At 35.3% G+C, this 15,049-nt stretch overlaps 1 protein-coding gene across 1 annotated transcript; it reads left to right on the top strand.

Moving 5' to 3' along the window:
• The first annotated feature begins 9,520 nt into the window (after window positions 1-9,520).
• Window positions 9,521-13,583, top strand: LOC140793003 (CBS domain-containing protein CBSX6-like). Its single transcript, XM_073144310.1, has 2 exons — window positions 9,521-10,084; window positions 12,526-13,583. Exons 1-2 carry the CDS (start codon window positions 9,762-9,764, stop codon window positions 13,403-13,405), a joined length of 1,203 nt encoding a protein of 400 aa, XP_073000411.1. The 5' UTR covers window positions 9,521-9,761; the 3' UTR covers window positions 13,406-13,583.
• The last annotated feature ends 1,466 nt before the right edge of the window (window positions 13,584-15,049 follow it).

Raw genomic sequence — 15,049 nt, 5'->3', positions numbered from 1 at the left:
TGCTCTACATGTATCCTGTATGATAAACTCTGACATAAATATTTGTTGTGAATATAGAATGTAACGATCATGATGACTATGACATGACTTATACACTCACGGACACTGTACCACTTTTACCTATCATTAGTAGTCAAATTCTGACTAGACAGTGCCCCTACTCACTTAGCCCAGGGTTAAGAGTAGAGTGTATTTTATATGACTATACTATTAGCGGCCTACATCTGAGATCGGGAGCATGTGTGGCTTTCAGGTAATTATACTGCATAGTCATGACTAGATTATAATGATAGAAGAATATGATTGTGAGACGGGGATATATCTCTAGCGGTACTCGACGACGCAGGGTCAGGACGTCCGTTGATGAGCCGAGGGCTCCCGATTCTCCCGCTGAGGGCGGTGATGATTTAGAGAGAGTGAGATTTGGGCTTACGACCGGGGTCCTTAGTTTGATGGCCACAGACAACCGATCACATGTAGTGTCACCATACACGTGTAGGTGGCATTACCGCTAGATGTGTATATATCCCCTCTCGATGTATGAGATGATGGATGATTATGTGATGGATAATTTTCTTGAGAGTATTTATCCTGTGTGGTGAATAGCTCGGTGAGCTATGATAAGTATGATTAATGCCTCGGTGGGCATGAGATGACTAAATTACTCTTTTATTGCTATTCATAATATGTAAACACTATGATTAGGATTTGTATGAAATTGTATCAAGCATGATATCTGTGTAGACTTATCTTGATACGTTTAGTAACTAGCATATTCTAGGATAGTGACGTAAAATCTTTATTGATTGCATTAATCTAGTAACTCATGGTAAGTCATTTCAACAAGCATATTGTTATTGCTAGCAATTATAGGCATGCATTGGATATGCACATGTGATTTCATTGTTCAGACTGTATGGATCCTACTCGCTAGGCTATGAGCTCACCACCTCTTGGTGGCATTATTTCATTGCTAGGGGACACAGGTGCGGGTAGCGAGGAGTAGCTGTCTTTCTATTTTAGTATGTCTATTAGTTGTATTGAGCCCCTGCGAGAGCATTATAATTGACGATGTATTTTGGACTTTAGCATTATATTTTAGATGTGTATCTAGAAGGCTTATTGTGGCCTATGGAACTTGTATCCGGACTCTTATGGTTAAGTTTATTTATGGTGAATTTGTGCTGTTGTGTGCCTTGTGAAATTCTAGTACTGACAGGTTATGTGATGCACCGCATGGGGGGATTTACCCACGCGGTTTACATATGTATTTGAGGGTTTTGGTGTTTCATATACAACTTTGTTAGCCACTTCCTTTTTCCTCTCCAAAGGTAGAGGAGTTGTAACCTGTTAGTTTGTTGTTTTGTTCTCTACAAATAATGGCAAGAACTATAAAATCCTGAACATCCACTAGAAAACAAAATAGACTAATTCTCTCAGAATAAATTATAGGAAATTTTACAAATTATTTTATATTTTATTTATTTTGTTATGTATTTTGTAATCTGACTCTTATTTTTTATATATAATTCTTATTTAATACCTTGACGTTATGTTGACTAATTGATGTCGATTATATTATTAAAATACCTTTATCACCCCTCCTCTCTTCTCTACTCTATTATTTTTCTTCATCTTCTCTAACCACCTCCTTTTGCTATCGTCGCTATCACTGCCACTACCTTTCCTCGTCTTCTCCTTCTCTTGCTTTTTTTTTAATATATTTTAGAAAGAGAAAGAGAGGATGAAGACAAAAGTAATTTAGATATTTATAAATTATTTAGTACATTATAACTGAATGTTTTTTTACTGATACTATTCAAGTTAACTCAAAGTATTAAATGAGAATTATAGAAAAAAAAAAGGTGTCAGATTATAAAATTCTCAAAGACGAAGTGTAACTCACAAAATAGGTAAAATATAGAGTGTGATTTATACTAAACAGTTGACAAGTATAGATAAAAGAAAAAGATAGATTGTTCCTAGGGTTGTTGATCTAGCTCATTGTTTGCGAACTCTTTATTTAAGATTGCCTTACTCGTCTAATAAATTTGTCAACCTTAGCTCGCTCATGGTCGATTCTATATTAACTCAAATTCTATTTAAGGTAGGTAAATCAAGCTCAAATGAGTCCTAATTGAGTTAGCAAAGGTAAGCCATTATTGTGCTTGATATAGCTTGCTAAACCAAAAGAGCTGGCTCGAAATCTTTTTGAGTCAATCACGAGTTAGAATTTTCTAGTAGTGTTCGAGTTCGATAAATTTAATACCGAGCTAAGCTCGAGCAAGACCTAACTCGCTCATTTATTAACACCCATAATTGATAAATATTTAAGCCATTCACGTATTTTTCTTCTTTTTTTTTCTGATTTTAGTTGGTGATAGTACCAGAATATGAACTGGATAGATGATTAGGTATTTGACTGGGTACAGACCAAGTGGATGACTTGAAAAAAAAAAGAATAATTGTACATTAATTGAGCATTAATATAAGTTAAATAACTCAACCAACTCTCATTAAAAAGCAAACTATATTATAATGTCTATGAGGGAAATTAAAACTATAATTTGAAGAATAATGCAAGTCCGTAGACTGATCATTGTATTAATTTTCTAACATTTGGTTATAATTTGATACACAAATCCCATAGACTGAAAAAGAGGTCACCGGATACTTCTCCGCAGACTATTCTTATTTTATTGATTTCCTTCAATTAAGACTGGAAATTAACTATTCTTATGAAACTTTGGCACCTTATTGTCGGCCACGTGGACAGCAGAGATGTTCAATATAATTGAATACCTGCACATATTAAACCACTTTTCCATTATTTAGTTCTGGATCTACAGACTGTTTCTTATTTGTTTTTGTTTCTTTTCTCATCTTTGAGATGACTACTTCTTATTTTAATTTTATTGGATGCTTTCCCAATCGCGTAGGTTGGATACTACTAATTAATGGAGGTGTGATATTTAAAGTCTTTATTAAAGTTCTAGAAATCAAAATTTTGGATCAAAAGTTCGAGCTTTTCTTATAGTAAAGAGGAAGAAACTCTAAATCACCTGTTCTTGTTCTTGAGGTGCTCTTATACTACTAAATGTTAGTAGAGGATAAAAGCAAATACCAAAATATGCGAGAGACTGGTTTTTCGAAAACAATAAACACTATGAAGAAAAAAAAAAGTGTTAAAAAAGAACAGTGGATCATCTGGGCAAGAACAGCTAAATCTTTTCAAAAGAGCTCCAAGACTTGGCAAGAACTTTCTTGCAGGTATTCAAGAGGAGGCAGATGACCATGTTGTTATTGTAGATGATCAGTACTAATTTTTTATTTCTGTGTTCCTGTACGAGCTTTCAGCAATGTTGTATTTTGAATGTTGTGTGTTAAAAAATTTAGGAGGAATAGTATGGTGATATAAAATAAAATTCACGAGAATAAAATGATTTTTATTTGTCTATTATTTTTTCAATATGCCAACAACAAAGGTCAACATCACGTTAGATACACCGAAATCTACTTAAAAAGATCTTACTATCATTTACATCCAACCAATTTATATGATCTCAAGGAGCACTAGTTGATTGATTGGATGTTAATATTCCAACATGTCACCTTGCAATCCATGAGAGACGTACGTCTCTAAGTATCCATGAATAATTTTGTGGGCCACTTAGTTTATTTCTTCTTGGACTTTGGCACCTATGACTATAAGACACGTCTCACCAAATTAGACAGCAATGCAAAGGATAGAGACCATAGAAACCTCAATAATATCAAGAAATTAATTTCATCAAATTACTTGTACTTAAATTCTGAATTATTACCTTATTTTTATATAGGTCTGATGCTTTGATCTCCTCAACTATAAAATTATCTCTTAAGAAGAAAAAAAAATAATCAACTTCTCCCTCTTGTTTATTTATGAGATTCAGTTAACGAGCGATAATTTAGATAATTTAGAAGGTTTAAATATAATTATCCTTTGCATTAAAGGGAACAGTGAGCATAAGTGACATCTCACCCTCCAATATCTTATATATCCAGTGGTTTTGAGTTCCTCCTATGGGAAAAAAAAAGGCTGGCCAAAGTAGAATAAGCACCATAATGACAAACTCTCTTCCAATTCTCAAAGCTTCCAAGCTGTAAAGCTATGCATCATTATGGTCCACCTAATAAGTTTTAGTCTTAAATCTTTTGTGTATTTTGTTGTCATCTCCAGTCACTAACTAGTCTTGTTCAAGTTGTGAAATGGCATCAGCTGGTAGGAAGTGAACTCTTCTTCTGTCTCTAACTCTCTAAAGGTTGCATGCATACAAAGTGTATGAAAAGTACGTACCAGTAGCATGCTTCCAAAATAAGCCCATCTTTTTATCTTCTTTTCATACGTTCGAAAGATCTAGTTTAGCTTAGCAATATGGATAGAAATACTGGTTATGAATGAATGTACTTTGAGAAAGAGTCTTCTCTTTTTGCTGCATCAAAGTTAGTAAGTGTATCTCTAATCAATCTAAAAATAATTGGAAAAAGTTTTGAGAGGATAAGGGAAATAAAGTCTTTAGCTTCACTCAGAGAGAAATTATTTTCATGAATTTGGCTTCAGTGTCTAATGAATTAGAATTCGATGCAGGGTCTAGATCTCATCAAATGAACTCTATGTTATATTATATAAGATAAAAAAAAACATAATAAAGATTGATTCCTTCTTTCTTATTGCTTTGTGAGAGTGAATATATTATTAGCACGTTTGGCAGTGGGATTAAATAAGAGAGGATAAGTTATTCTTAGGCTTAATTTAAGGGATAACATATCCCAAAATACGAGTACTAATCTCATATTATATTTTAATCTACTATTTGGTTTATACAAAATTATACATGAGATAACTAAACAAAATTGCATTATTATTCTCAATAAAGAAAAAATAGTAACGTCAATTACTATTTTAAACATTATCTCAAACTTAAGTTATATCATTAAATATCACTAAACTATATTATATTAATTATAAAAACTAATTAGGTTCAATTCAAAATAATTAGAATCAAAATCAAAATTAATACAAAATAATAGAATAATTTATATAAAAATGGTTAATAATAAAAATATAAGTTTCTTCAATATAGCAATTAGGCGTGAAAACAAATCATGGACCGGATACTGCTCAACCCACATCTGAATCCATATTTTTAGTCCGGATATGGATTCGGATACGGATATTGGACCGATAGCAAAATTTAAAACCATATCTTAACTAAACGGATACGGATAATTTTCGGAGAGAAGATCGAATCTGAAACAGATGTTGATGGAATTTTAAAAGAATTATACTCTTTTTTAGACATAATTAACACAAAAATATTAAGAGTTTCACAAAAAAATAAATTTTTTGTATGTTAAATACATATAAAATTAGAAAAATTAATCTCTACAAATAATATACAACACATCATTAGTAATAATATCAATATTCACTATTTAAATAAGCAAACTAAAAACTATAAATTATTTTATAAAATATGCGAGTAAACGGATATCCGATATCCGTATCTGAATTCGTATTCGAGTTTTTTTTCTTCAAAAATTCTATCCGTATCTGAATTGAATAGAAATCTTTTATCCGAATTTGATCGGATAGTGGGTAGGGTTGGAGTTAATCCAACCCGTTTTCAACCATAATAGCAATACTTTAAATAAATATAAAATAAAAAGTACTAATAATAAAATTAATAAAAAATAAAATTTGAGTAATTAATATTATTAGTTTTGTTATTTATATATTTAAATTTATTATTTCTTATATAACAACAACTAGTAATAATACTCTTATCCCTCAACTCGGATATATCATCCCACCCTCTTGGCATCCGGTTCGAGCTTCTAATCTCATCTATTTATTTCATACCAAATATGAGATTATATAGGGCACACTGGATAACTAATCCAATCTCATCTTTACATTTATGTGGTAAGGTTGAGTAGTGCGATTTTTTTCAAGGAGGGATGCTTGCATACTAATATTCAATGGAACTCAAGACATATGTAATTTTAATTTATTTGCAATTATGTGCATAAAACCTTATTTTATTTGTGTTGATAGAATTTTGTGAAGAGCATGATATAATTAAAAAGTTTAAAGTTTTATGGTATAATGTTCTAGTGTTCCGGCATTCGAATGCCTCTGCCCGAGGACTGAAGTAAAGATTAGGCGATCAAACGACCTCATTTGGTGTTTGAACATGAAATCTCAAAAGAAGCAGCACTTAACTAGCGTTCAAACAGCATTTGGAGGCATTTAAACACAAAAGCCTAAGTGCAGTGGGTTTTAACAGGTGTTAGAACGGCCCTAGAGGCATCTAAACACATTTTTCAGATAGCAGAAATACATCATAGGCATTAGAATGGCTATTGCGAGTGTTCGAACGGCTTTGACTGCTCAGTCTAGTTTCCCAAGAACGTTCGAACGACTCTTCGAGCATTCAAACACACTAATAAAGTTAAGCTTTCCTAGATCAACTTAAATTAGGTTGCTCATCTATCTTTGGAAATATATATGTCTTTAAAGCCTAGAAGAGTTGGTATTGATTGAAGAACATGAATTGAATCTTTGGCGAAGATTTGGGTGGAAGTTTTTTTTATTGATAAAAGAAGCTAAAGGTTTTGGGTGTTCAAAAATTGTTCTTGATCATTACAACATTGTGCACGTTGTCTCGAGGGTTACTAAGACCAAATTTGTTTTATCTCAAGGGAAAGAGATCAGTGTAATCAACCACTAGAAGCAACTCATCGTAGAGTATAGCGAACAAAAGATTTTCAGATATAGCTGTGAGGTTCAGCGAATAATCTGTAAGCATTTCTTGTACTTGCTTTTGATTAGTGATTGATTTGATCCTTATAAAAATTATCTATAGTTTTTACCATAATTTGAGATTTTCAAGTAAATCTTATGTGTTTGCGTTGCTTATTGTTTAGCTTTTATTATTTATCGTTAAGTTTACTCGTTAAAAGTCATATAATTTGGATTAGTGTTTGTCCTAGACTTTTTCAACAAACACTTTAAATTTGGACATTCTACATTTATCTTCTATGTTTACTTTTGTTAATTTTCTTTGCTCACTTTAAAGGGAAGAAGATCAAACAGCAAATTGGTCAGCTAGCCTAAAGAGCACAGATGTTCCTTTGTTTGAGTATCTGATGTTTGCTATGCCTCTTTCAGGTAATTGGATTACCTTTCTTTACAAAGAAAAAAGATTATTTACTGTAGAGCTTGAAATTCGTGAAAATAGTATCAGAGATAGGGATTAAAACTTTTTTTATTTAAATATATTTCTAATGAAACATTTGTTGGCAGTGAAATTAACCAGGTATGACATTAATGATAGTGATATCCTCTGCAAATTAATATGGCAAAATATTTATATATGAGTGAGGAGTGATTCATTGCACCTCCTAATTTGTTACTTTTGAAGGAAAAAGAATAGCAAGCACTCTAGCATTTAAAGATAAAAAAGATGAAAAATGAAAATAGTAATTTTTTTTTTTAATTTTGTGACAAACACATTGCAAATTGACTTCTTTTTTTATGGTTTCCCCGTAAAATTTATCTGGTTTAATCTATGAAGAATACTCTTGCCATGACTTCTTTTTTAATTAACTTGTTTTTGCTTGTTGTGATTACTAGAACCATAGCAAGGTTGTGTGAGAAATGAGGATGCTTGCGCATTGTGAATCAATTAAAAAATTAGTAAAAATAAGAAATAAATTATCTCAAACTAATCAACTAAATCAATTGCGTTACAAACTCTCTCACAAATTTGCTTATTAAACTGTTTGATATAGATTTTTTCTTTTCATTATGAATAGCACAAGCCTTCATTTGTTGAGTGCATATTCGAATTGGGCGCACCATGAGATGCATGCCAAATATTTCGATAGTGTTGATTGTAATCGAAATGAGATATAGAGGTTGTAGAATTTGAGAGGGCAACATTAAAGCCGTTGAATGTCGCTAATCGATGTATTAGCATATATTTGATGGTGTACCTAGATTGACTTGCATGGGTCATCCCTCACATAATCTCGGTCCTCAAATTAAAATTATTGTTTCCATCAAATTTCTTGATCTCAAATATTACGGCAATCATTTGATGTTTGATACTTTTCTTTAGAAGTAAGTACGTTTGATACCTCTTGTTAATTTTTCTTACATTTTTTTAGAATTATATTTAAAAACTCACGGCAATTCTCCTCACTTTTTTTTAAGAATTATATTTAATACCTTTATCCTCGCTCCTTTTAATTACAAAAAAAAGGTAGCGTATTACCTCAAGAAAGGGCATAGGTATCTAGGTCGACACCGGAAATATCTCTCTATACATAATTTCTAAAAAAGCAGAGGGCATAGGAGAAGCCCAAACAAAATAAAAAATACTGAGAATTTCTTACGTAGGCTAATCAAACAACAAGCATATTAGACTCCCCAAAATAGTGAAAAACATAACAGATAAATAGAATATTATGCAGTTGAAAAATATCAAAGAATATGTGTTTCCACTTCTAAGAGGCCCACATATATAGTGGCATTGTAAGATATTGATGATGGAACGAGAGTCAAATTTTATGTGAATCTTTGACAAGTTATAATCCCAAGCTTTGAATAATGCAAACTTAATTAATCTCAGCCTCCATTTGCAAAGGGCTAGTAGCAGTGCAGTTAGCTGCACCAGAAAACCAAACAACTATTTCCAACAGTCCAAATAATAAAACTAAACATGGCATGACCAAAAGCAAAAGAAACAACCCCACGGATGGGGCCTTCCACAAGTTATTTGTACTAGGTCGATGTGGAGTTCTCTTATCCATTTTCTTAGCATCGAGTAAATTAATGACATCAATCATGGTTACATAGAAAAGTTACACATGAATGACAATTTTCCTTTACTATACACATGATCATTGTGACCCTTCTAAAGATGCCACATCTGTTGAGCTTGGTACAGCGAATCAATGTCTGTGTTGAGCTATGGTACAGCAAATCAACGCTCCCAGCATTCCCTAAATTTGAAACCATATCCTAACTATAGTTTCGTAAAATCCTAATTATTTTGATCTTGAAAGACTTATTTGATCCCTAAATGGTATAATTATCGATATACATATATACATATATAGGGATGGTAATTAGATTGAGTTACATTAAATTTAAGTCAGCATAAATATAACCCGATTATTAAACAGTTTATGCCGATCACCCATATAATTGATTTAATAAATAAATTATATTGATTGTCTGAGTTTATATTGTTTATTCCAGTAATAAATAAGTTTATTTGAATTATAAATAAACCATTCAATTCATAATTAAATTATCGGACAGATTATCAAATAACAAACTAACTTTGTTTGCAGACGATCCATCTCTCTCTTTCTTTCTTTATTTCTTTCTTTATTTCTTTCTTTATTTCTTTCTTTTTTCTCTCTTTTTTCTTTTTTGACTAAAACGGTCTACCGTCTCTACTCCCCTACAAATAGTAACTATTACTTGTCCTCCCTCTCCTCCTCCTCTCTCTCTCTCTCTCTCTCCCCCCCCTTTGATGGGCTTTTCCTCTCTACCATGGCCGGCGATCTCATCACCCACTTCTCCTCTCCCATAACTCAACTCGGCCGCCAAAAGCCCATCGCTAACTCCCTCCTTCTCCACCTCACCCTTCTCCACTCCCTCTTATAACCCCAAACCCAATCCATATCTCGTAAAATCCCAATAAATGGCCCTTCTCTTCCTCCACCACGTCGTCGGCGACCTCACTGTCGGCAAGCCGGACCTAACCGAGTTCCCCGACTCCGGCACCCTCGCCGCAGCCGCCGCCGCCATCGCCGACTCCTCTGAGGGAGCCGTGGCCGTCTGGCGGACCTCGCCGGGGCCGGCTCAGCCGGCGGCCGGGAGGTTCGTCGGACTACTTAGCTCGCTCGACGTGGTCGCATTTCTCGCCAGGGCGGGAGAGGACCATGAGAGGGCGATGGGGACCCCGGTGGCGGAGGTGCTGGTGGAGAACCCTGGGCTATTGAAGGAGGTCGATCCTGGGACAAGGTAGGATTTTGATGAGATTTTTTATGTTTTCTTGGTGTTTTTGGTATTGGGTCGTCGCCGTGTTGATGGGATTTTGATGTTTTTATGATCTAGTTTTGGCTTGTTTCGATTTTTTTTTTCTTTTTTGGTTGGATTTTGTCATCTGATAGTAGTAAAAGGATTATCTTGAGGCCTTGCTCGGTTCCTCTATTCTTAGTTTTACAACCTAGATATATAGATGATTAAAATGGAGAACTTCCTCTTGTTTATTTTGTGCTCTGTCATATGCTTTGAGTTAAAAAGAGAATCTGGGATTAAAATGTCTTGCCAATCTAAACATATGCACAAATTAAGTGCCAATCTAAACATATGCACAAATAAACATATGCATAAATTTATGGATATTAAGATTGCTAGAAAGGACATCGAGGAACAAATATATTTGGCAAGTTAAGAATGACATCTGTGGAAGATAATTTGCAGGGTAATCATTCCAGATAGTTTCCAAATGTTTGATAGAAACCTAAAGAGCAGTAGAGTTCCAATTTTGTGTGATTTTATTTATATTTATAGCTACCTAGGACGAACAAAACCAATTTAGAAGGGAAAGTAGGAGAGGACACAATAGCACTTAACTTGATACGAACCTAGACCAGACAAAGTTGACCAGAGGAAAATGTACATATACTCAATCCTAAATAGTTGGAACTAAAGGCTTGGTTATTATCGGAAAGAGCATGTAGATATCATGCAATTTGGTGTCAAAAGTTTAAGGATGGTAAACACTCTGTCTTTCATGCTTAGACTTGCAAGAATTAAGATACACCTCAGGGTCCTGTGTTGGCACTTAAGAAGTCGAGTGAAATATTATTTCCATAAATGCAAGACAGCACCTGATTTATTAATCACTTGTGATGTATTGCTCTTTTTATCTCTCTGTACTTCAATAGTCTTTTGTTAGTAAACCTTTGTGAGAAAAAATAATTCCTATTCCAAGGCAGTTACGTGAAAGTATTCACTGTTGAATCTGAGATTAGTAATTGTCTTTTTGTCTTCCTGTCCTTGAGTAAAATTTTTAATAGGCTATGGTACTTTCTAATAGATCCTTGATTATTTAAATATACTAGCTGCAGTTTCCATACATTATAGATTAATTGGGAACCCCTAACGTGTTTCTTTCTTTCTTTTGGTGAGTTCCTATTTTTTAGTTGTGAATTGCAAAAAAAAAAATGTCCTATCAAACTTGCCCACTTGAACTAAAATGCAAAGTTTTAGTATGCAACAAATTTAACTATACTCTGATGGCACTGGTTCTTCCTTTTGGGGCTGTGTGGATTTATCAGCAGTATCTTTTCCTTAAATGAGCTTCGTTATCTCCTTAGCTTTGCTTAGAACTTTGGGGAAGTCCTTGCATCTCGCTCATTTTCTGGCTATTTTAACCATGCATCAAATGAATAAGATGCAGAATTTCCAAATGTACTGCTTTTTTATCCTTCTAATCTAGTATATATTTCCGCACTTAATTATGTTGATTAGAATCAGATTTTGGTTACTTCTTTGAAGTTTGAAGTGCTACTCATATAATTGAGCTAACAAGAATTAGTGTAAGTGTGTAAAATATTCTTGCATATGTTGAGACTTTGTCTATTTCTTCTTCTACACAGCCACAATTGGTATTACCTAAAAGAAAATTCAAAAATCATGGCCATGTGATTTGCATATGATCTTGGGTTAACACTAGATGGCACTATCCAGCCTGCTCTTCAAGCTCTCTTTTCTTCTCAATTGTTTTCCTCTTGTTTTAATAACTTTTAAACTGCTTTTTAATTGGAATATTTCTCTCACTACTGCAATCCTATCATGTTATCGTCTTATTCCAGCATTACTCTTCTTGGCCTCTGTTGCTTCATTTTTGGCTCTGGCCTCCCGGTTCCTATTTTCACTTTGATACTACTCATGCTTAGACTATTCAGATGTAACTATGCTCTATGTCTAGCAGTGGAAATGATCTGAACTCAAATTTTTTCTAACTCGTTTTATTAGATGTCAAAAAGAGGGAAGACTTTAAGATCACAGATAGATTCAGTCATTTCAAAATAGTAGATAGCAGTGCCAGCTCCAGAAGTTTAATGCCTAATGCCTTGTAGAGTGAATGCTTAGTTAGAGGTTGTCATTGCCTTGTTATGCTTAATTATAGAACGCTTAGTTAGGAACTACCGTTGCGATGCTATGCTTAATTACTTCTTTTTTTTCCTTTAACCATATTATGGCAAACCTTGCAGTGGAATGCTGTCCCTGCCTGCCAGAGTTCCCTTTTCTTTCTAGAATGGTTGATTTTGAAGGTTTTTATCTCAAACTTTCTTATTACATCATTCTGTTTCATTTAACTCCGTCCATTTGGAACTCATTTTCTTTAAATGTACTAGCTAAAGTCTTTATGGAATTCATATATTGCCGGGCAGGATGATAGATGCACTGGAGATGATGAAGCAGGGAGTTCGACGGTTCCTCGTTCGCAAGAGCAGTGCATGGAAAGGCATCAGTAAGCGCTTCTCAATTCTCTACAATGGCAAGTGGCTCAAGAACATTGAGACCTCATCTAGAGATACCACTGGAAACAGTTATTTGTCATCGTCTGCTCTCCCTGCTGACAAGTTCTGCTGTCTCTCCCGTGAAGATGTTGTCCGCTTCCTAATAGGCTTCCTTGGTGCTCTTGCTCCCGTCCCATTGTCCTCAATCTCTTCCCTTGGAGCTATTGATCTGCACTATTCACATGTCACAGCCTCCTCCCCTGCTCTTGAAGCCTTCCAGAATATCCCCCAAGATCCATGTGCCGTTGCTGTCGTGGAGACAAACCCTGATGGAACTCGCAAGATAATAGGAGATATATCTGCATACAAACTTTGGAAATGTGACTATTTAGCTGCTGCATGGGCTATGGCAAATTTATCAGCAGGACAATTTGTTATCGGTGCTGATGAGAACAGCACTACACCTACTTCTTTTACTGATTTCTCTATCAGTTCACCGGTGGGGGAAACTGGGCGTGGTGCTTCTCCAAGGTCCAGCAAGTTTAGCAGCAGGCGTATTGGTTTCTTCAATAACCATACTAATCAGATGGAGTTCGGGCGCCTGAGGAGCATGTACCGTGGGAGGAGCGCACCATTGACGTGCAAGCACACGACCTCACTCGCAGCTGTCATGGCACAGATGTTATCCCATAGAGCAACTCATGTTTGGGTGACTGATGCTGAATCTGATGACGGAATCTTGATTGGTGTTGTCGGGTATAATGAGATCCTTAAGGCAGTTACGAAGAATGTTACTCCACAAGCCTCTTGATATCCCTTTTTCGATTCCTCTATGATCATTACTATGTTCGTCTATGCTGTGTGTATGTATTGGTAACTGAAGTTTCTACCGTGAGATGGGTTCTGATTGATTTGGAGGCTATTATTGTAATTGTGGATGGATTTATGAATAAAATGGCTTCAGCCTTTGGACTGGAACTATTCAATTAGTAAGACTATTAACTTGTAGTAGTGTTGGAGTCCATACAAAAGATTCTTTCTCAAAATGGTTTCATCTATTCTCGGTTATCTGTTTCAGTAGCAGCAGGTGATAGCTGAAACTTGAAAACTATATGGTTGCTGACGAGAGACAAAGAATTTTGCTTCATTTGCAATCTGACACAATGAAAAGAAAGCCATGATTTGCAGGATTGATGATGCTGCAAAATTGCTGCTTGGTAGACCCAGTTAACCAAACTAAGCATTCTGTCAAATTTTAGTACTCATAAACTTAATACTAAAAGAAGAGAATTAGTACTAGCATAAATTATGCTATTATTTAGTTAAATATTAGTATAAAAAATAGAAAATTTTGTATATAACACTCTACCTTTTAACAAAATTTATATTTACACCTTATATTTTTACTATTTACAAATCTAGCCCTATAATTTAAAAAATATGTGCAGAAAATACTCTTAAGTCTGATAGTTAAATTTAACTAAACCTTTGAGTTAAATTAACTATAGTAAAAATATTACAAAAATACCCTCCACTCAACCCAACTAAACCTAACCAACTAAACCCAACCCAAACCAACTAACCAAATAACCCTAACCCAACCCAAACCAATTAACCAACTAAACCCAACCCAAACCAACAAACCAAATAAACCCAATCCAACCCAGTAACCAACCCAACCCAACCCACCCCTTCTCCACTGTCTGATCTAAACCCAAGCCTAAGCCTCTTGATATCCACTCCATCTAGTAATATCTCCCCTCCTAATGGATCATAGAACCTCTTGATAATTCCGGCGGAGACGGCAAAGATGGTGCCACCCTTAGCACCATGGTACATGACCAGATGACTGCCGTACCAAACATTGAATGCCCACATGGCAAAACTGATGCCATTGCTACCAATGGCCACGCCCTTCGCCAGTCCTTGCTTAATTCCGAGCATGACGGAGTCATCGAGCGCGGCTGAGAACTTGGTCATCGTCGAGCACTCCGCGACGAAGGAGTAGACGGTGCGCACGGACGAGACAGCCTGCTCGGCAACGATGCCGGCCTTGTTGTACTCGTCGCGAATCTTGCGCGAGAGACCCATGAGGATTTTCCCGTACATGAATCCAGGAATCATGAGGAGGAGGAGGGTTGGTAAGGCGACCAAGGCTTGCCTCCACATTAGGAAGAATCCAATTGCGTAGCTGCTGAAGAAGGTGGCGGCGTTCATGATGAAGTTTGGGACCTTCTCGCTAATGGTGTCTTGGATAACGAGGCTGTCGCTGGAGACGCTGGTGATGACGACTTCGGAGGTGGAGCCGACGCTGAGGTCGAAGTACTCGACGTCTTGCCGTAGCAACCTCGGGTCAACCTCGAGTCAACCTACGGCCATTTTACGTATTTAAGATATTTTAGAAATAATTTTTTTTAATTAATGGAATATTTTTACGGGCAAATATTCCGTAAAT

The sequence above is a fragment of the Typha latifolia genome, chromosome 7 (genome assembly GCF_019914945.1).
Source record: "Typha latifolia isolate L0001 chromosome 7, TyphaL0001v2, whole genome shotgun sequence".
NCBI classification, from domain to species: Eukaryota; Viridiplantae; Streptophyta; class Magnoliopsida; order Poales; family Typhaceae; genus Typha; species Typha latifolia.
Note: the sequence above shows the minus strand (reverse complement) of the source record. Positions and strands in the feature narration are given on the sequence as shown.